General features: G+C 34.8%; 1 protein-coding gene across 1 annotated transcript in view; it reads right to left on the bottom strand.

Annotated features, from left to right (window-relative positions):
- DNAH14 (dynein axonemal heavy chain 14) overlaps positions 1 to 21,983 on the bottom strand; it is a 526,180-nt gene that overhangs the window by 362,303 nt on the left and 141,894 nt on the right. The window contains exons 18-21 of the mRNA XM_045397720.2: positions 16,757 to 17,098; positions 15,872 to 16,241; positions 13,876 to 14,066; positions 10,577 to 10,822 (exon numbers count right to left, since the gene is read on the bottom strand). Of these exons, the coding sequence (XP_045253655.2) occupies positions 10,577 to 10,822; positions 13,876 to 14,066; positions 15,872 to 16,241; positions 16,757 to 17,098 (1,149 nt within the window). The remainder of the gene's footprint in view (positions 1 to 10,576; positions 10,823 to 13,875; positions 14,067 to 15,871; positions 16,242 to 16,756; positions 17,099 to 21,983) is intronic.

Genomic DNA, 21,983 nt, shown 5'->3' with positions numbered 1-21,983 from the left:
TGGGAAGATGAGGCACGCAGATCACTTGAGGTCAGGAGTTTCAGACCAGCCTGGCCAACATGGTGAAACCCCATCTCCACTAAAAATACAACAACAACAACAACAACAACAAATTAGCCAGGCATGGTGGCAGATGCCGGTAATCCCAGATACTCAGTGGGCAGAGACTGTGCCACTGCACTCCAGCCTGGGTGACAAAGCAAGACTCCATATCAAAAATAAATACATTAATTAAAGTATACAATTCTATGAATTTTAACATGTTCTTCTACCTGTCAAATGACCACTACAATCAAGATAACAAACATATCCATTACCCTGAAAGCGTTCTTTGTGTCCTGTTGGAATTCCTTCCTCCTATCCCTTCCTACCCCTACCACTAGGCAACCACTGATCTACTTTCTGAAACTATAGTTTGTATTTTCCAGAATTTTATATAAACAGAATCATACAACATGTATTCCCTTTGCTCTGACTTCTTTCACTTAGCATAATTATTTTGAGACTGATCCATATTGTTACTTATATCAATAGTTCATTCCCTTTTTCTGTATAACTTTTAGGTTCACAAGTACATGTGCAGATTATACAAGTAAATTGCATGTCACAGGGATTTGGTATACAGGTTATTTTGTTACCCAGGTAATAACATAGCACACAATAGGTAGCTTTTTTATCCTCACCCTTCTCCAACCCTCCACCCTCAAGTAGGACCCAATCTCTGTTGTTCCATTCTTTGTGTCCATGTGTACTCAATGTTTAGCTCCCATTTATGAGTGAGAACATGCAGTATTTGGTTTACTGTTCCTGTCTTAGTTTGCTTAGGAAAATGACCTCCATCTCCATCCAAGATGCTACAAAGAACATGATCTCATTCTTCTGGCTGTATAGTATCCCTTGGGGTATATGTACCACATTTTCTTTATCCAGTCTACTGTTGATGGGCATTTAGGTTGATTCCACATCTTTGCTATTGTGAATAGTACTGTGATGAACATAAGCATGCATGTGTCTTTATGATAGAACAATTTTATATTCCTTTGGGTATATAGCCAATAATGGGATTGCTAGGTTGAATGGTAGTTCTGTTTTAGGTACTTTGAGAAATCACCACACTAATTTACATTCCCACCAGCAATGTATAAGCATTCCCTTTTCTCTGCAACCTCACCAGCATCTGTTATTTTTTGACCTTTTAATAATAGCCATTCTGACTGGTGTGAGATGGTATCTTACTGTGGTTTTGATTGGTATTTCTCTCATGATTAGTGATGAGAAATGTTTCATATGCTTGTTGGCCATGTGTATGTCTTCTTTTGAAAAGTGTCTGTTCATGTCCTTTACTCACTTTTTAATGGAGTTGTTTGTTTTTTACCTGTAAATGTGTTTAAGTTCCTTATAGATTCCGGATATTATACCTTCATCAGATGCATAGTTTGCAAAAATTTTTTCCCATGCTATAGGTTGTCTGTTTACTCTGTTGATAGGTTTTTTTTTGTTTGTTTTTTGTTTTTTGTTTTTCCCTGTGCAGAAGTTCTCTAGTTTAATTAGGTCCCATTTGTCAATTTTTGTTTGTATTGCAATGGCTTTTGGTGACTTTGTTATGAAACCTTTGCCTTGGCTCCTAGAATGGTATTTCCTAGGTCATTTTCCAGGGCTTTTACAGAAATAGGTTTTACAGTTAAGTATTTAATCCATGTTTAATTGATTTTTGTATATGTTGAAAGGAAGGGTTCCAGTTTCAATCTTCTGCATATGGCTAGCCAGTTATTCCATAGAATATAAAATTCTTTCCCTGTGTCTTGTTTTCATCAACTCTGTCAAAGATCAGATGGTCATAGGTGTGTGGCTTATTTCTGGGTTCTCTATTCTGTTCCACTGTTCTATGTGTCTGTTTTTGTACCAGTACCATGCTGTTTTGGTTACTGTAGCCTTGAAGTATAGTTTGAAGTTAGGTGATGTAATGCCTCCAGCTTTGTTCTTTTGCTTAGTATTGACTTGGCTATTTGGGCTCTTTTTGGTTTCATATGAATTTTAAAACATTTTTCTAATTCTGTGAAGAATGTCATTGGTAGCATGATAAGAACAGCACTGAATCTGTAAAATGCTTTGGGCAGTATGGCCATTTTAGTAATATTGATTCTTCCTATCCATGAGCGTGGGATGGTTTTCTCTTTTGTTTGTGTCATCTGTGATTTCTTTGAGCAAGCTTTGTAATTCTTGTAAAGATGTTTCACTTTCCTGGTTTGCTGTATTCCTAGTATCATATTCTTTTTGTGCCTATTGTGAATGGGACTGATTCTTGATTTGGCTCTCAGGCTGGATGTTGTTGGTGTACAGAAATGCTACTGATTTTTGTACATTAACTTTGTATCCTGAAACTTTGCTGAAGTTGTTTATCAGATCTAGGAGCTTTTGTGCAGAAATACGTGGCATTTTCTAGGTAGAGAATCATATGGTCTACAAACTGAGACAGTTTGACTTCCTTTCTTCCTATTTGGATGCCTTTCATTTCTTTCTCTTCCCTAATTGCTCTGGCTAGAACTTCTAGCACTATGGTGAATAGGAGTGATGAGAGATAGCATCCTTGTCTTTTTCTGATCTTCAAGGGGAATGCTTCCAGCTTTTGTTTATACAGTATGATGTTGGCTGTGGGTTTGTCATATATGGCTTTTATTATTTGGAAGTATGTTCCTTGAAAGCCTAGTTTGTTGAGGGTTTTTAACATAAAGGAATGTTGAATTTTATCAAAAGCTTTTTCTGCATCTATTGAAATAATCATGTGATTTTTGTTTTTAGTTCTGTCTATGTGATAAATCACATTTATTCATTTGTGTATGTTGAGCCAGCTTTGCATCCTAGGATAAAGTCTGCTTCATCAGAGTGGCTTAGATTTTTTGATGTGCTGCTGGATTCAGTTTGCTAGTATTTGTATGTCCATGTTCGTCAAGGATATTGGCCTGAAGTTTTTTTTCATTGTGTTCTGCCAGGTTTTGGTATCAGGATGATTCTGGCATCACAGAATGAGTCACGGAGGAGTCCCTCCTCCTGAACTTTTTGGAATCATTTCAGTAGGAATGGTACCAGCTCCTTTATACATCTGGTGGAATTTGGCTGTGATCTATTCTTGAGCTTTTTATTACATATTCAATTTTTGAACTCATTACTGGTCTGTTCAATGATTCAATTTCTTCCTGGTTCAGTCTTTGGAGGTTGTATGCGCCCAGAAATTCATCTCTTTCTTCTAGTGTTTCTAGTTTGTGTGCATAGTGGTGTTCATAGTAGTCACTGAAGGTTTCTTGTATTTCTGTCAGATCAGTGGTAATGTCCCCTTTGTCATTTATAATTGCGTTTATTTGGATCTTCTCTATTTTTTTCTTATGACTGTAGCTAGAAGTCTGTGTATCTTAATTTTTCCAAATTACCAGCTCCTCAACTCAGTCTTTTGGATGGCTTTCCACATCTCAGTTTCCTTCAGTTCAGCTCTGATTTGGGTTATTTATTATCTTCTCCTAGCTTTGGGGTTGGTTTGCTCTTGTTTCTCTAATTCCTCTGGTTGTATTGTTAGGTTGTTAATTTGAGCTCTTTCTTTTTCATGTGGGAGTTTTAGATTGTTAATTTGAGCTCTTTCTTTTTCATGTGGGAGTTTAGTGCTATAAATTTCCCTGTTAACATTGCATTAGCTGTATCCCAGATATCTGGTATGTTGTATATTTGTTCTCATTAGTTTCAAAGAATTTCTTAATTTCTCTCTGAATTTCATTATTTACCCAATAGTCATTCAGGATCAGGTTATTCAATTTCCATGTAATTGTATGGTTTTGAGAAATTTTCTTAGTATTGATTTCTATTTTTATTGCACTGTGGACTGAGAGTGTGGTTGGTACGATTTAACTATTTTAAGTTTGCTGAGAATTGTTTTCTGTGCCATGTACATAGGAGAAGAATGTACATTCTGTTGTTTTGGGGTGAAGAGTTCTGTAGATTTCTATTAGGTCCATTTGATCAAGTGCAAAGTTCAGGTCCTAAATATCTTTGTTAATTTTCTGCCTCAATAATCTGTCTAATACTGTTAGCAGGGCATTGAATTCTCTCACTATTATTGTGTCATTATCTAAGTTTCTTCCTAGGTCTTTAAGAACTTGCTTTATATATCTCTATATATCTTGCTTTATATATGCTCCTGTGTTGGGTGCATATATATTTAGAAGAGTTAGGTCTTCTTGTTGAATTGAACCCTTTACCATTATGTAAAGCCCTTCTTTGTCTTTTTTGATCTTTGTTGGTTTCTAAAGTCGCTTTTGTCTGAAATTAGAATAGCAACTCCTGCTTTTTTCTGTTTACTGTTTTCTTGGTAGATTTTTCTCCATGCTTTTCTTTGACCCTATGATGTCATTGCAGTTAAGATGGGTCTCTTGAAGACAGTACGTTATTGGGTCTTATTTATCCAACTTGCCACTCTTTGCCTTTTAATAGGGGTACACTGTTTACATTCAAGGTTAGTAGTGATATGTGTATATTTTATTGTCACTGTGTTGTTCGCTGGGTATTATTCAGACTTGATTGTGTAGTTGCTTTATAGTGTCAATGGTCTATGTATTTAAGTGTGTATTTTAATGACCAGTAGTAGTCTTTCCTTTTCTTATTTAGTGCTCCCTTCAGGACCTCTTTTAAGGCAGGTTTGGTGGTAACAAATTCCCTCAGCATTTGCTTGTCCGAAAAGGATCTTATTTCTCCTTTGCTTATGAAATCTAATTTGGCTGGATATGAAAATCTTGGTCGGAATTTCTATTTTGTAAGAATTCTGAATGTAGGCCCCAATCTCTTTTGGTTTGTAGGGTTTCTACGGAGACGTCTGCTCTTAACCTGATAGGGTTTTCTTTGTAGAGCTGCCCCTTCTCTCTAGCTGACTTTAACATTTTTTCTCTTATTTCCAACTTGGAGAATCTGACGACTACGTGTCTTGGGGATGGTCATCTTGTAGTGTATCTCACAGGGGTTCTCTGTGTTTCCTGAATTTGAGTGTTGGCCTCTAGTAAAGCTGAAGAAATTTTCATAAACAATATCCTGAAATATGTTTTCTAAGTTGTTTTCTTTCTCTGCCTCTCTTTCAGGAACACCAATGAGTCATAGATTTGATCTCTTTACATAATCCTATATTTCTTGAAGGTTTTGTTCACTCTTAATCTTTTTCCTTTATTTTTAATTTCCTTTTTAATGCCAAGTAGTATTCCAAAGTATATGTATACATGTATGATAATGCTTATCACTTACCTGTTGTACACTTGGGCTGTTTCCAGTTTTTACTGTTACAAATAAAACTGCTATGAACATTGCATTTACAAGTCTTTATATAAACCTAGCTTTCCTTTCTCTTGGGTAAATACCTAGGAGTGAAATAGCTGGATCATATGATAGATGTATTTTTAACTTTTTAAGTGCTTGTAACATTTTACATTCTGCACAGCAGTGTGTGAGAGTTCTAATTCCTGAATATCCACACCAACACTTGGGATGATCTTTTATTAGTCATTTCTTAAGGTGTGTAGTGGTATCTCATGATAGTACCATCTCCCTAATGTAGTTAAACATCTTTTAATGTGTTCTTTTCCAGTCATATATCCACTTTGGTAAAGTCTCTATTTTAATATTTTGCCCATTTCTTTACAGGATTATTTTGTTTTCTTATCATTGAATTTTGATAGTTCTTTATATATTCTGGATACAAGTCCTTTATCAGATGTATGCTTTACAAATATTTTCTCCCAGTCTCTGGTTTGTATTTTTGTTCACTTAAAAGTGTCTTTCTAGGGGCACACATTTTTAATTTTGATGAAATCTAATACATAAATTTTCCTTCTATGGATAGTGCTTTTGGTGCCATATTGAAGAAATCTGCATAAAGCAAGGTCACAAAAATATCTCTTATGTTTTTTTCTCATAGTTTTATAGTTTTAGGTTTTGCATTTAAGTCCATAATCCTTTTTTTGTGTTAAATGTTGTGTATGTTGTAAGATGTGGCTTAAGGGTTTTTTGTTTGTTTTGCATATGATTGTTCAATTATGTTAGCCCCATTTCTTTAAAAATTGGCTGGTTTTTCTCTGAATTATCTTTGCATATTTGTTGAAAATCAGTTGTCCATATGTGGGTTTATTTCTGTACTCTGTCTTTCTTGTCTTTTTTTAAACCAAAAAAAAAACCTGTTTGGATAATGCTGGCCTTATAATGAGCCTCTGAATAAGTAGTTTTAATACTCCAACTTTGTTCTTCTTTTGTAAAATTGTTTACACTATTTTAGGACCTTTACATTTCCATAAGAATTGTATAATCAGCTTGTCAATTTCTACAAGTAGTCTACTAGGATTCTGATTAGGATTGTATTGAATCTAGAGATCCATTTGGTGATATTTGACATGTTTATTAGGTCTTTCAATGGATGAACACAATGTATCTTCCATTTTTTTAAGCCTTCTTTAATTTCTCTCTGCAGGGTTTTGAAGTTTTTTGTGTACAGATCTTATATATTTTTCTCGGGTTTATATATCTTATTTTTATGCTATTTCTCAATGTCAGTATATATAATGAAGTTGACTTTGTATACTAATCATGTATCCTGCAAACTTGCTAAAATAAGTTTAGTTTGTTTGTAAATTTTGTTTCATTTTGTTACATAGGTAATCATGGCATCTGAATATAAATAATATTTTACTTCTTCTTTTTCAATCCGGACATCTTTTATTTCTCTTTCTTACTTCAGTATACTGGCTGGAAACTCCAGTAAAACACTGAATAGAATTGGTAAGGGAGAACATCCTTATTCTTGATCTTAGGGGAAAAGTGTTCAGTCTTTCACCATTAAGGACAATATGTTTTTCATAGATGTTCTTTATTCAGAATGTTATCTTCTATTCTTAATTTGTTGAGAGATATTTTAATCAGGAATGAATGTTGAAATTCTGTAAAATTTTTTTAACATGTACTGAGAATATCATCTGGTTTTTCTTTTTATGTTTAATATGGCAAATTATAGATTGATTTTTGAATGTTAAACCAACCTTGCATTTCTCAAGTTAATCTCTCTTGGTAATAATACAACATTCTCTATATATTGATGGACTTGATTTGGACATTTTTCTTTACAATGTTTGCATCTATATTTAAGAGGGCTATTGATTTCTAGGTTTTTTTTATTTTATTAATATCTCCTTTCTAAATCTGCTGTTTTCTTTCTTTTTTCTTCTTTTCTTTTTTTTTTTTTGATTCGCTCTTGTTGCCCAGGCTGGAGTACAAATACACGATCTTAGCTCACTGCAACCTCTGCCTTCCAGGTTCAAGCGATTCTCCTGCCTCAGCCTCCCTATCAGCTGGGATTACAGGCACCCCCCACCACACCCAGCTAATTTTTGTATTTTTAGTAGAGACGAGGTTTCACCATGTTGGCCAGGTTGGTCTCAAACTCCTGACCTCAGGTGATCCGCCTGCCTCGGCCTCCCAAAGTGCTGGGATTATAGGCGTGAGTCACCGCACCCAGCCTGTTTTCTTATAATATCTTGGTCTTGCTTTGGTGTCAGGGTAATACTGGCCTCACAGAATGTGTTACGGAGGATTCCTTTCTCCACACTTTTCTGAAAAAGTTGGTGCATAACTGATATTATTTTTTTCATAAAAGTTTTGCACAAGCCATCTGGGTCAAGACTATTCCTTGTAGGAAAGTTTTAAACCGTTTTTAACGATCAATTCTATATCTTTAGTACATATTATAGTTATTCCAGTTATCCATTTCTTCTTGAACAAGCTTTATTAATTTGTGTATTTTAAGGAATTTGCCCATTTAAGTACTTAAATTTATTAACTTAAAGTTGTTTTTAATATTTCAGTTTATCTTTTAATATCTACAGAATCTGTAGTAATATCACCTCTTCTATTCCTAGTATTGGTCATTTGTCTATTTTCCCCACTGGTTTTGAGAAATTATGATGTTTCTTGTGCTTAAGAATGTAATGAGTGTAAATCTATGGCTTTATGGTTTTCAATACACTTGGAAAATTTCTGGTCATTATTTTCTCAGTAATTTTTTCTGTTTCTCCGTCTCACTCCGCCTCTTGCGGAACGCCAACTATTTATCTAGTAGGTTGCCTGAAGCTTTCCCACAGCTCACTGATGCTCTTTTCATTTTTAACATTTCTCTTTCTCCCTATGTTTCATGTGGAATCATTTCCAATGTTATATTTTTAAATTCACCAATCTTTTCTTCTGCACTGTTTAATCTGTGTTAATTTCCTCCAATGTATTTTTCACTTCAGACATTGTAAATGTTTTCATCTCTAGAGGTTTAATTTTGGTATTTTTTATATTTGTACCTCTCTCTAAACTTTTTTAATATATGGAATAAATATATAATCATTTTAATGTCCTTTTCTCTAATTTTAATAACTGTGTCAGTTCAGATTCAATTTACATTGGTTAAATTTTCATCATGAGTTCTATTTTTGGTTCTTTTTTGCATGTCTACTAATCTTTGATGGCATTCTAGAAATTGTACATTTTATCTTATTGGGTACTGGATATTATTACATTTCTATAGTCTTGAGCTTTGATCTGGGTGCAGTTAAATTACTTACAGTTTCATCATTTTAGGTCTTGCTTTTAAGATCTATTAGGGAGGACAAGAGCAACATTTAATTCAGGACTAGTTATTCCATATTACTGTGGCAAGACTCTTTGAGTGCTTATGAATTATGAGGTTTTCTGTTCCAACTGTGCATGCAGGCACTATTCCCAGCCCCATGTGAGCACCAGGCATTGTTCCCTCTAATTTTCTCAAGTAGTTGCTTCCCTGACCTCTGGCAGTTTCACGTGTCATTGATTGGGTCTACTGAATGCTTGTGTAGGGACCCGCCACAAATCTATGAAGATCTCTGTCTCTGCAGCTTTATCTTCCCTGGTAGTTTATCCTAAATACTGTAGCCTACATTGGTTCTCCAGACGTTCAACAGCATCTCCTCATATCAGAAGTCTGCCAGGCTCTGCCTGTATTCCTCCCTATCTCCCCTCTCCAAGGTCTGGAAACTCAAGAAGATAAGTTGGTAGAATCGTAGGGCTTACCTTGTGTGTTTCTCATCTCTCAGGGATCCTTGTCCTTCATTGCCTGATGTCCAGTGTCCCAAAAACCATTGTTCCATATATTTTGTCTAGTCTGATTCGGCTATTTCAGGCAAGCTGGTGCTATGGTTTGAATGTCCCCTCCAAAACCCATATTGAAATTCAATTGCCATTGTAACAGTGGTGACATCTGGGGTCTTTAAGAGGTTATTAGATAATGAGGGCTCTGCCCTAATGAATAGATTACTGCCATTATCACAGGGATGGATTAGTTATTGTGGGAATTCAGCCCCCTTTCTCTCTCCATCTTGTGCTTTCACTTGCTCTTCTGCCTCCACCATAAGATAATAATGCAGCACAAAGGCCCTGGCAAGATGCCAGCCCCATGATCTTGGACTTCCCAGCCTCCAGAACCGTAAGCCAAATAAATTTCTTTTTGTTATAAATCATCTAGTGTGTGGTATTGTTAAGGCAACACTAAGTAGACTAAGACAGATGGTAAATCTGGTCCCTATACTCCATCTTGCTTAGAAGTAGAAGGCTGTGTGTGTGTGTGTGTGTGTGTGTGTGTGTGTGTGTGTGTGTTGTTGTTGTTGTTCTTTTCAGTTTCTTGAATGTGCTTATTTATCATTTATTAAATTCACTTTTCATTTTTAATGGAGGCATTTAATGCTTAAACATTCATTTTCGTAGGGCTCTAGCCAATTGTGACAGGTTTGAAACGTGATTTTCTCCTGTTCCTTACTTTTAAATTTAAAAAAATTAGATTGCATTTTCTGTATATTCTGATGGTTGCTTTTAAATTTCTATTGTTTTGGGTGTTTTGTTTTGTCTGCCGTTTTTGCTGTTTTTCTGCTGTTCATTTCTTTTGTACTGCATGTGATTAAAGAATAAAGTGTATTGGGTTTACTTTATTCTGTAATTTATTGAGTTTTTTCCCTCAAAGTTTCAGTTAACTGACATTTTCCCTAAATCCTACAAATAATGTGAGTTCCCTTTGTTGTGTATATACTTTCTCTCTCTCCCCATCTATTTATATAGATGCACATACATATATGTGTGTATATGATTATGTTAATTTTGCTACTTACTATCTCTATTTTATTACATGTCATGTTGAGTTTCTTTACATCTGAAAATAATTATTAGGTATATTACCAGATGTGGGGTTGCACAGTGAGGGACTATCAGGGAACACTGTACACTGGTGATAAAAGTCACGGTAATAAGGTCGTATTTTTCTATGATCTAAATTTATCTTTTCTGCCAAAATTAAACTTTGACATTTCCTCATGAACAATTAAGGCTTCCACGAAAAGTTATTTTTGGTATTCAAACTAGTAAATATTCAATGTAATTTTTATATAAGTACATGAATGATTTATACAATTCAAAGGCAAACTGTAGACTGCAAAAGATTAAAATAATAAAACTATGGAAAAAGAAAACATTTTTCCTTTGCCATAATACTTACCTTAATGGGCCCAATGTGGGGAGATCCTTTAATTGTTGCAAGTATGACTTGAGACTCTTCTAACTGAGCTGATATGTCATCTATAGATGGTATTATGAAGATAGAGTAAATCTCTGTGTGGTGAAGAACTAAATGCAAAGGAGTAATGTTCCAAAAATCAATAATCTTAAATAGCATTTTTTCAAGAGCAGCTTCATTAGTTGCTGAAGTTGACATATCATTTATTTCATTTTCATACTGAAACATCTAAAATTAACAAATTATTCTTTAGTATCCAGTATAGCAAATAATTCCTGATATGTCTAAAATGGAAATTTTAAATGCATGTTTTGAAAGGCACATCAAAAATATTGAAGATCTAATTCCAGTTAGGTTTACATCCTTACCAGCAACTTTATGGTCTAACCTTCATGACATATCCCTTTGCACTTTAAAATCATCCTATTTCACGTTTTTCATAATCAGTGAAAATTTCCAAGTTTCCTCTGATTCTAGCCAGTTATAAAGAGTATATACCTTCTGTATACATGTAGGTGGTATTATTTCCTTCAGCATTCTTTCCTCTGCCCTAATGCCAACTGCTGAATTACTTTGTGACATGCTTTTACTCTCTACAATATTCTTGGGATATATTCATGTAAGAGAATGCAATTCTGATGGATCCCAATTTCCATGGCTTCCATTTCTTTGCCTCATTTCTTTCAGGATACATGTTTCTTAAAATACATTAGTGGAGTATATACAGACCTTCTTACCATGTGCACTACCCTGCAATTCCTATAGGACAAGATCCTGATATAAGATCTCCAGAGTCACTCACTATAATAGAGATACTCAGAGACCTTCTCATCTACACATCTTAGAATTAACTAGTTGGGCTTATTGTTTTATAGCTGGTAGGTAAGACTCTGCCACCATTCCTGTATGTCATCTCTATGGTGTTAAAGAATAATGCCCAATCCCTATGTTTTAGTAACGCAACTCAGTGGGGATTATGAATAGATATGACTAGTTTTCATCATTTCTCTTATATGCTTGCCAAAGATGAATTATAAGGATGGTGGGATCAGTTACTTCTTATGGCCTTAAGTAACAGTTTTGGAAAAGAAGCCTACCTTTTGACATAGATTATTCAGTCAAAGGCAGATAAAGAACTATAGAACCATCAAAGTTCGTGCCTAATGCTAACATTCTGAGATTGCTAAAAACTAAATCCAGACACTGATAATGTGTAAAGCAAAATTTCAGTGAAGTGAATCTAGCCTTGTCAAGTCTTTATGGTCAAAGTATGGGACCTGACTGACAAATAGTCAGATCTTCCAACTGACTTGATAATAGCTGGGTGGTTTCAGCTGAATCTTGACGGTTGTAATTAATTATCTAACTTCATTATAAAGCATATGGCTTTCCAAAGTGAAAATTATCAACCATAAAATGATTGATAAGTGTTCATCACATGCATACCATTGAGCTCTTGCTCTTAATTTACTTCATGAAATGCTTTTCATGTGGTAGGTTTTTCAGAGCCTGCACAACATCTTGGACAAAATGGTTGTCATATAACTGCAAGCCATCATACTTTATTCATTTAATAAAACTTCTAATATGACCTATCTTGGAAAGTCTTGCAGCATGACCACCACCTCTGGATCAATCCTCCAAAATGCAAGTTTTAATAAATGAAGACTGAGTTTCTGGGCCAAATCCTGTCCATTTTGGCATCTACATTATACTGGATACATTGTCAAATTTCTACAGGATGACCAAAATCATCCAGGAACTCTTAGAGTTCACTTGAAATTACCAGCTGATTGCCTTCTTATCCCTTCTATTATTAGAATTATCTTCAAGAAGAAGAAGGAGTTCCTCTAACTCCTCACTGCAGTATTTCAAAGGCTGAAGACCTTGCTCACTTTTGTTCACATGTCAAACTGTCCTAATTGGGGCCCTCTAAAAAATGCATAGGACTTCCTTTGTAAACTATCTATTAATGTTAGACATGTAATAGCTGATTGGAACCCTTTGAGTTATTACAGGCCACCATCCCCATGTAGGCCACCAGCTGCTATCATATGTACCTATCTACCCTAACTTTTATAGCTTGCTGCTACATTTAGTCTGAAAAATTCTCACCCTTTATCTAACTTTACCCAAGAATAGTTCCAATAACCCAAGACTGGAAATAAAAATACAACTAAAATTGTGCTAGATTTTATGCATGCTGATTTGAAATAAATTCATCTGTTGGTATTTGCTCTTATGCTCTGATATCATCTAGCTACCTTGCTGAATTCCCCTTGGCATGTATATCAGTTGGGCATGTATATCAGTTAGGAGGCTCTAAAATGAGATATTTAGATACGATGAATATTATGAAGAAGATTCAGAATTATTTCATGATTTTTAGTGTAAACAATTGGAAGAATGGAGCTACCATCAACTGAGATAAGAAACACAGAGGAAGAGTAGAATTTGGAGATGGAGAATGAAAGGTGAATGTTTTTGACATGTTTTGATACGTTTTTGACATAGGAAATTGCATATGTGAATTTGGAGTTCAGGAGAAAGTCGAGATTAGGGCTGGTGATAAAAAATAACCTAATTTTTTAAAATGAAAGTTGTTTTTTTAAAAAAATCTTCTTTTGAAATTCTTTAAAAAAAGTGCCCATGTTCCTCATTACAACAGACTATTTAGTAGAGAATTACAGGAATAAAATACGTGTTTTGATTACATTATATGTTGTCAGCCATGAAACATTAAACATAAATGAAGCTTATTGCAAGTTAGGCATGAAAATAGAAAATTTTTAATCATGGAAAAATTGAAAAAAGTATTTTTTATTATAAAACTTACATGGAAAGTCAAATAGTTGTTTATTATGCATTTTAAATATAATGTCAAGTTATATATATGTTAAGGTAGGGCAATTCTTACATGTCTTAACATATTTTCATTTTACATATAATGAATACAGTGGTTTTGATATTTCCTTCCTATAAAATGTGTTCTGTATTAGTAGTACTGTTAAATAATGAAGCACTAATTTCATTTGTCATACATGAAAACCAGTATTACTGTTTTTTAATCACCTAAATAATAATGGAATAATTAATAGCTTACCCAATATCTCCAATTAAATAATTTCCTATCACCTATTATTCTACAAATGTACTATTATTTTCCCAGGCACTCATAAACTTCCTTTCCTAATTCCTATTCATTGTATATTTACTTGCCTATTTAAAATTGGCCCATCTGGTATTTCAACCTATTTTTTTAAAAAACCATTTTTATTTACCTTGAGAGCTAGAAGTATCTCTACTTTACAGTTTTTATCAAGGGTAACTGACTTCCCAATAGTCTCCTGGAGAGCCTCCCAATGCCTTGGCTTGAGACAGGGATTTCCCAGAGCTATAATGATAGGCAGCTCTTGTTTAAACTCTGTTACCACTTGCTTAAGATGTGTCAGCATATCGCTTTTAGGTAAACCTATAAATGACAATGGGTCAGTAGGCTTACAATATGTTCATTATATTTTTTAAACAAAAAAATTGAGAAAAGATTTTTTTCTTTCAAATTTGTTAAACACTACTTTATCAATTATTAAACTACATTAAAATAACATGAAGCAGTGAGCTTTATCAACATCACCCTTCCATGAGAATCAACTATGCATTAAAATAAAGAGAAATAGTTATAAGGACTGGTGACTAAAGCCCAACTATCACAACCAAATTATCTTAGAAAATTTGATACCAGGAGTGGCCAGCTACCACAGGTTTCCCAGATTTTCCCTGACATGATAAATATACAGACAAATGGGTACACATGCACATGCACACACACGTGAGCACACACACACAAACACACACACACAGCACAAACATTCAGAAGACTGTCATAGATTCTGGGTATTTATTTATTTAAATAACATCTTAACATAGCAAGATGAGGTCTTGCTGTGTTGCCCAGACTGGTCTCAAACTACTGGCCTTGAATGATCCGCCCACCTCAGCCTCCCCAAGTGCTGTGATTACAGGCATGGGCCACTGTACTCAGCTGGTTTGGGTTTTTTAAAGTTTTGGTAAGTAGGGAAGAACATCAAGGGAAAAAATATACCATCACTACGATTTCATTAAAAAATACTTTAACACCAAAATGTAGGAAATGTAGGTGACAGCTTTGCCACAGACCAGCACTAGTCTGTCCTCTGCCACTGACAAACCACTGAAGTACAGGATTCAAAACCTATGGAGTGGAAGATTCAACTCTTACAACCTTTTTACTCAACTTGTAAAAGAAAGAGGAGGGGGCCAAAGTTAGAGACTCAGGAGAACTGAAAACTTCACCCATACACTCAAAAACCCAATTTGTATACATGGGGCTTCTTTTATAAAGCCATATTAAATAGTAATATGTTTTTAAGACCTGATTAAATAGAAGATCAAGAGTGTAACTTTAATTTTGCCAGTCTAGACTTTGGCAAACAGCAAGATTTTATCTGGGGAACCATGGGTAAAAGAAGGTATCATCTAGTTGTTACTTTACTGTTCTCCGAAGCATGTATATAACAAAATATTAAGAGGGGATGCACACAATGAGTGTTATGTTAAAGAGACTGCAATTTGCCCCCAATTATTCTCTTTTCTAAACTTCTGTGCTATTGTTATATTTCTTACATAATTTTAAAACAACTGAAATAAAGTGTTTTTCTGGATTTTCTGGAGAAGAAATTTTAGTTTAAGGTATAGCTGAGTGATAGGGGAGAAGTCTTTAAAAAAAATACAAAGATATTCTCTTGGCCAGGTGAAACAACATCTCCCTTTTGGAAAGGGATATGATCTTACAGAAATGCTCTCACAAAAAGCAGTATCTTTGCATTGGCAAGATTTCAAATTTGATAATTAAAATAAAATAAACCTCTAAAAATTACACTGTTTACCCACTGCCCTAAAGATAATGACTATGCAGATGGTCCTTTATCATCAAAACATCTCCGACTAGTGCCCTAAGAAGGGCCATACTCAGGGTGAGGTAGCTGGGGTTCTATGCAGGGAACCAACTTTTAAAGGACATAAAAATTGTTAATTACTTAATAAAACTTTTTTGACAAGGACTTAATCTCTTTTTTGCTTCAATAAAATTCCTACCTATACTCCTGTACTGTAGCTCTAGCCATAATGGTCAACCTCCTGAGAACAGGTAAAGAAACAAGCCAAGGACAATGCTCTTGATGTCCAAAGGCCATTTGGTACATAGATCTAGGTGGGAAAAGTTGAGAAACACATTTTTACCTTTTTCTAATACCGAGATTATGTGCATCAGTTTTGAAACATTTTTTTGTACTGATTCAACATCAATACTTTGAAGAGAACAATTCCTCCATTCCGAAGAGGCTTGCCTCCACTCCTCTTGTGCTTCCCATAATTTTTTCCTCAAAGTCAAGTCACATTCAATGTCAGAGATCTCTGAAAGCACAATCTGTGTAATTTCTTCCACATTAATAGACTGCATATGAGATTGAGAATCACTGAAACAATCCTGATAGCTTGAATATGCTTTAGCTTTGTTAGTTAAACTTGCAGCTTCCCCTGAGAGAGTCTGGATCATTTCCATTGCTGTTGACACTTGAGTACCAGCACATAACAAAAGAGGAGCTCTTATCTAAAAAATAAGAGTAGGACTTTCTAAGAGAAATCAGTATGTCTAGAACATACCTGTTTTACTGGCAGTGAAAGCATTTTTGTACATAATCTAGGCTTTTACCTGATAAGTGAGTGAAATTGGAACTATCATTACCATTTTGCCCAGACAAAGATAAAGACTGGCCCAGAAAGATTTCAGGGGGTTTTAGTCCTTTTTATGCCATGAGCCCATTTGGCAGTCTCTTGAAGCCTATGGTAAAAGTCACCAGCCATGCTGCTGTTTGTTCCCTACATTCACTCATAGTTGAGAAAATGCTAAGTTCCAGTTAGAAATTAGTGAAAATGGAGATGTAATTTTACTTCCCATTCAAATTCACAAATCACCAAAATTCTATCTGTGAATCCCAGTTTAAGAATACTTGTATTAAATTGTTTAGCCAAAATTCCACTGAAAGCAAATACCCAAATGCCTGGACTTATGAGACTAAGGTCAAGTTTTTAATTTTAAAAATCCAAAAAAACCTAAAAACTTACCTTGGCTTTTAAATTGCTAACATCAACACGTAGACCACTGATACATGCTTCCAAGTTATCTCTGAATTTAGTTAAAGCAGTGTCTTTATTTACTATACTTAACTTCATAGATGATTTTAGTTGACTAAACTTAATATGAAGAACTTGGAATATTGCAATTTGCTCTTCTGAAATATGGATCTGGTGATGGGTTACAACAGAATATAGCTGAGAAATTGTTAAGTACTCTTTTTCTAATTTAGATATTTTTGAGGAAATTGTATTCAAAAAAATAAAATGCTCCACGAATTCTTCTATTTCAGTGGGATCACATTCCAGCTGCTGCAATGATGATTCCACAACCTGAAATCAACATGTCAATTATAATTGTGTAATGACTTTTCACCATTTTGGAAGACTAATTATTCTTTTTAATTTCTCTTACTTATATAAGTCTAATTTCAAACAATAATAAAAACATCATATATTAGTCTGTTCTCACACGGCTATAAAGAACTGCTTGAGACTGGGTAATTTGTGAAGAAAAGAGGTTTAATTGACTCACAGTTCCATAGGCTGTACAAGAAGCATGGCTGGGAGGCCTCAGGAAATCTACAATCATGGCAGAAGGTGAAGGGGAAGCAAGCACATCTTACCAAGGAAGAAAAGAGGAGAGAAAGAGAGAGAGAGAGAGAGAGAGAGAGAGAATGAATGTGGGAGTGCTACACACTCTCAAACAACCAGACCTCCTGAGAGGTCCATTGCAAGAACAGCAAACAACCAGACCTCCTGAGAACTCCATTGCGAGAACAGCAAGGGGGAAGTCCACCCCTATGATTCAACCACCTCTCACCAGTGCCCCCATTTCAACATGTGGGGATTACAATTTGACATGAGATTTGGCTGGGGACACAGAGCCAAACCATATCACATAATCTAGACATAATTCTAAGTATTATTTAAGTACTGGGGCATTAACATGACCAAATCCTTCTACTGTTAACAAAAGGCACTTGAATGTATCCCACATATAAAATAAATGCTATTAAGACATAAAATAAGTAAATTGTGAATAACAATTTTTAAGAAAGGTAATATAAATGGCAAATTATGACTGAAATGTGAACGGTGCATAATAATTGCTACAACTTTTTGAGCATGTATGTGATAGGTTCTTCAGGTACATGATCATACTTTATTCAGATAGCATATTTCCTAATTAAGTATTTTTTTCTAATTTGCACAGGAGGAAACTCAGTCTTAGAGGGATTTATTGTACCAAGATCAGAAATGTAGTAAGTTACAGAACTGTGATTCAAACCCAAATTGATTCCAGATCTCATTATTTTCCACCATACTTATATCTATTATATTTATAACCTCCATACTTTTCAAAGGTGTATATAAATTACTCCATAAAATGCTTGAAGTAATTGCATTTCTGTGCTGGAATTACAATTTTGTCATATTTTTTCATGTTTCAAGAGCTCTTAAGGAGTATGCCTGCATAATTTTATGTAATTTTGGTATGAAAGTCAGTTCAATTTTTAATCTTCACAGCCTTGAATTAATTTCATATATGTGTGTGTCTAATGTGATATTAAAGTAAATGTTCATGCAAAAATCACAATACACAAAAGTTTATAAGATGGAAAAGTTTATCAGATGGTCAACTATTATTCCATTACCGAGAGATTACCATTGTTAATCCATCAGAAATTTTATTATGGGGTATGTGTGTGTCTCTTTGCCACAGAGTTTATATTGGAGGCCTTAAAATCAGAGAAACTTATTTTTGATCCCAGCCTCAGTATTTACTAACTGCATGAACCTCAGCAAATAGCTTTATTCTAATAAACTTATTGTCCTCATCTGTACTTTGGAGATCAAATAAAATAATTTAGTAATGGACTTATAATGTACCTGGCACATGGAAGGTGCACCAAGAATGATCATGTCAGTAGACTGAGTAAACATAACTATTTAGACTGCAATACAGATACTAATCAAATGCTCCCCAAATTTTAAAATACATATTTATATCACAAACAACGAAATAATTCCAATCTCATATAAACCAAGAGAATATAAAAAGGTAAAATATACCCAAACTTCATTTATGACACTAGCAACATATTGATACCAAAACCAGATAAGGATGGTAAAAGAAAATTATAGATAACTTTCACTTATGAACATAAATACAAAAACCTTAAAAATAATATGTATGCATGTGTATGCACATGCTGGTAAGGTAAATGTATCAATTTGGATGTGAGATTACCCTTAGAAAGTCAATTAATATAACTCCCCACAGAAAAAGGTTAAAGGAAAACTGCAAGATTATCTCAATAGATGTAATGAATAAGCATTTGATAAAATTCATTTACAATAAAAAACTCTTACAAGCTAAAAATAGAAAGTACTTTCTTATTGTTCAATTCCCACCTATGAGTGAGAACATGTGGTGTTTGGTTTTCGGTCCTTGTGACAGTTTGCTGAGAATGATGATTTCCAACTTGGACACAGGGCAGGGAACATCACACACTGGAGCCTTTGTGGGGGTGAGGGGCTGGGGGAGGGATAGCATTAGGAAAAATACTCAATGTAAGTGATGAATTGATGGGTACAGCAAACCAACATGACACATGTATACCTACGTATCAAACCTGCACGTTGTGCACACGTACCCTAGAACTTAAAGCATAATAATAAAAAAAAAGTATTTTATTTAACCACATAAAGGGAAGCTACCAAAACCCTCAGGAAATATAAATACACCCAGGATAAGCAGCAGCCAGAAAGAGGATGAATAAACAGAACTTTCAGAACAGATTCTTTGAAAAATAGCTCAGAAACAACCTTCTGGTACTGGTACAAGAACAGGCACGTAGACCAAGGGAACAGAATGGAAAACCAGGAAATAGGACCACACACCTACAACTATCTGATCTTCGACAAACCTGACAAAGAGAAGCAATGGGGAAAGGATTTCCTCTTCAATAAATGGTGCTGGGATAACTGGTTAGCCACATGCTGAAGATTGAAATTGAACCCCTTCCTTATGCCATATACAAAATTTAACTCAAGATGAATTAAAGACTTAAATGTAAAACCCCAAACTATAAAAACCCTGGAAGATGACCTAGGCAATACCATTCACGACATAGGCACGGGCAAAGATTTCAAAGATGAGCTACCATCTAATACCAGTCAGGATGGCGATTACTAAAAAGTCAAAAAATAACCGATGCCTGTGAGGTTGTGGAGAAAAAGGAATACTTATACACTGTTGATGAGAGTGTAAATTAGTTCAGCCATTGTGGAAGACAGTGTGGCGATTCTTCAAAGACCTAAAGATGGAACTACCATTTGACCCAGCAATGCCATTACTGGGTATATATGCAAAGGAATATAAATCATTCTATTATAAAGACACATGCATGCATATATCCATTGCAGCACTGTTCATGATAGTAAAGACATGGAATCAACCTAAATGCCCATCAGTGATAGACTAGCTGAAGAAAACATGGTATGTATATACTATGGAATATTATGCAGCCATAAAAAGAATGAGATCATATTCTGTGCAGGGACATGGATGAAACTGGAGGCCATTATCCTTAGCAAACTAATGCAGGAATAGAAAACCAAATACCACATGTTCTCACTTGTAAGTAGGAGCTAAATGATGACAGCACATGGACACATAGAGGGGAACAACACACACTGGGGCCTATTGGAGGGTGGAAAGTGGGAGGAGGGAGAGAGTAAGGAAAAATAAGTAATGGATTAATACAAGGCTGATTAAATAATCTGTATAACAAACTCCTTTGACACGTTTACCTATGTAACAAATCTGCACGTTCTGCACGTTCCCCTGAACTTAAAAGTTAAAAAAAGACACATGTACACACGTTTATAGCACCACATTTTACAATTGCAGAAATATGGAAACAATCTAAGTGCCCAACAACCAATAAGTGGGTAAATTAAATGCGGTATATACACATCATGGAATACCACTCAACTATAAAAAAGGAACAAAACAATGTCTTTTGCAGAAACTTGGATGGAGCTGGAGTACATTATTCTAAGTGAAGTAACCCAGGAATGGAAAACCACGTATCATATGTTCTCACTTATACGTGGGAGCTAAGCTATAAGGATGCAAAGGCATAAGAACAATATAATAAACTTTGGGGACTCAGGTGGGAAGGGTAGGAGGGTGGTGTGAGATAAAAGACTACATATTGGGTACAGTGTATATTGCTCAGTTGATAGGTGCACCAAAATTTCAGAAATCACCACTAAAGAACTTATCCATGTAACCAATAATCACTTGTACCCCAAAACTATTGAAATAAAAATATATAATAAAATTAAATTAAAAATTAAAAAATGAAGACTGAAAACTGTAAAACTTCTAGAAGAAGACAGGGGCAAAGCTCCATGATGTTGGTCTAAGCAATGATTTCTTGGATATGACCCTGAAAGCACAAGCAACAAAAGCAAAATGAGATGAATAGGATTACATCAAACTAAAAATCTTCTGCAAACCAAAGGAAACAATTCATAGACTGAAGGGACAGCCTATGAATTTGGAGAAAATATTTTGCAAGCTATACATCTGATAAGGGGATAATTTATAAGCAACTCAAATACCTTTACAGAAAGAAAATAAACAATCCAATAAAAAGTAGATATGTCTCAAGAGAAGACATACAAATGGCCAACAGATATATGAAAAAAAAATGCTCAATACCACTAATCACTAGAGAAATTCAAGTTAAAATCACAATGAGTCATCACCTTACACCTATCAGAATAGCTATTATCAAAATGATGAAAGTACATGTGGCAAGGATTTGGAGAAAAGAGGACAGTTGAACACTGTTGTTTGGAATATAATTTCATACTGCCCTTTTGGAAAACTGTATGGAGGTTCCTCAAAAAACTAAAAATAGAATTACCACATGATCCAACAATCTCACTTCTGGGTATTTACCCAAAAGATCTGAAACAAGTACTTCAGAGATGTCTGCACTTGCATGTTCCTTTCAGCACTATTCACTTATGGACACTTATGGACACTACCTGTCTATCAAGAGATGAATGGACAAACAAAAGGTATTATATGTACACAATAAAATACTATTCAGCTTTAAAGAAGAAATTCAATCTGTCATTTGTGTCAATATGGATGGAACTGGAAGACACACTAAATAAAATAAGCTAGGCACAG

The sequence above is a fragment of the Macaca fascicularis genome, chromosome 1 (assembly GCF_037993035.2).
Source record: "Macaca fascicularis isolate 582-1 chromosome 1, T2T-MFA8v1.1".
In the NCBI taxonomy this organism is placed as follows: Eukaryota; Metazoa; Chordata; class Mammalia; order Primates; family Cercopithecidae; genus Macaca; species Macaca fascicularis.
The sequence above is the reverse complement of the archived record's forward strand: the minus strand, read 5'-3'. Positions and strand labels throughout refer to the sequence as shown.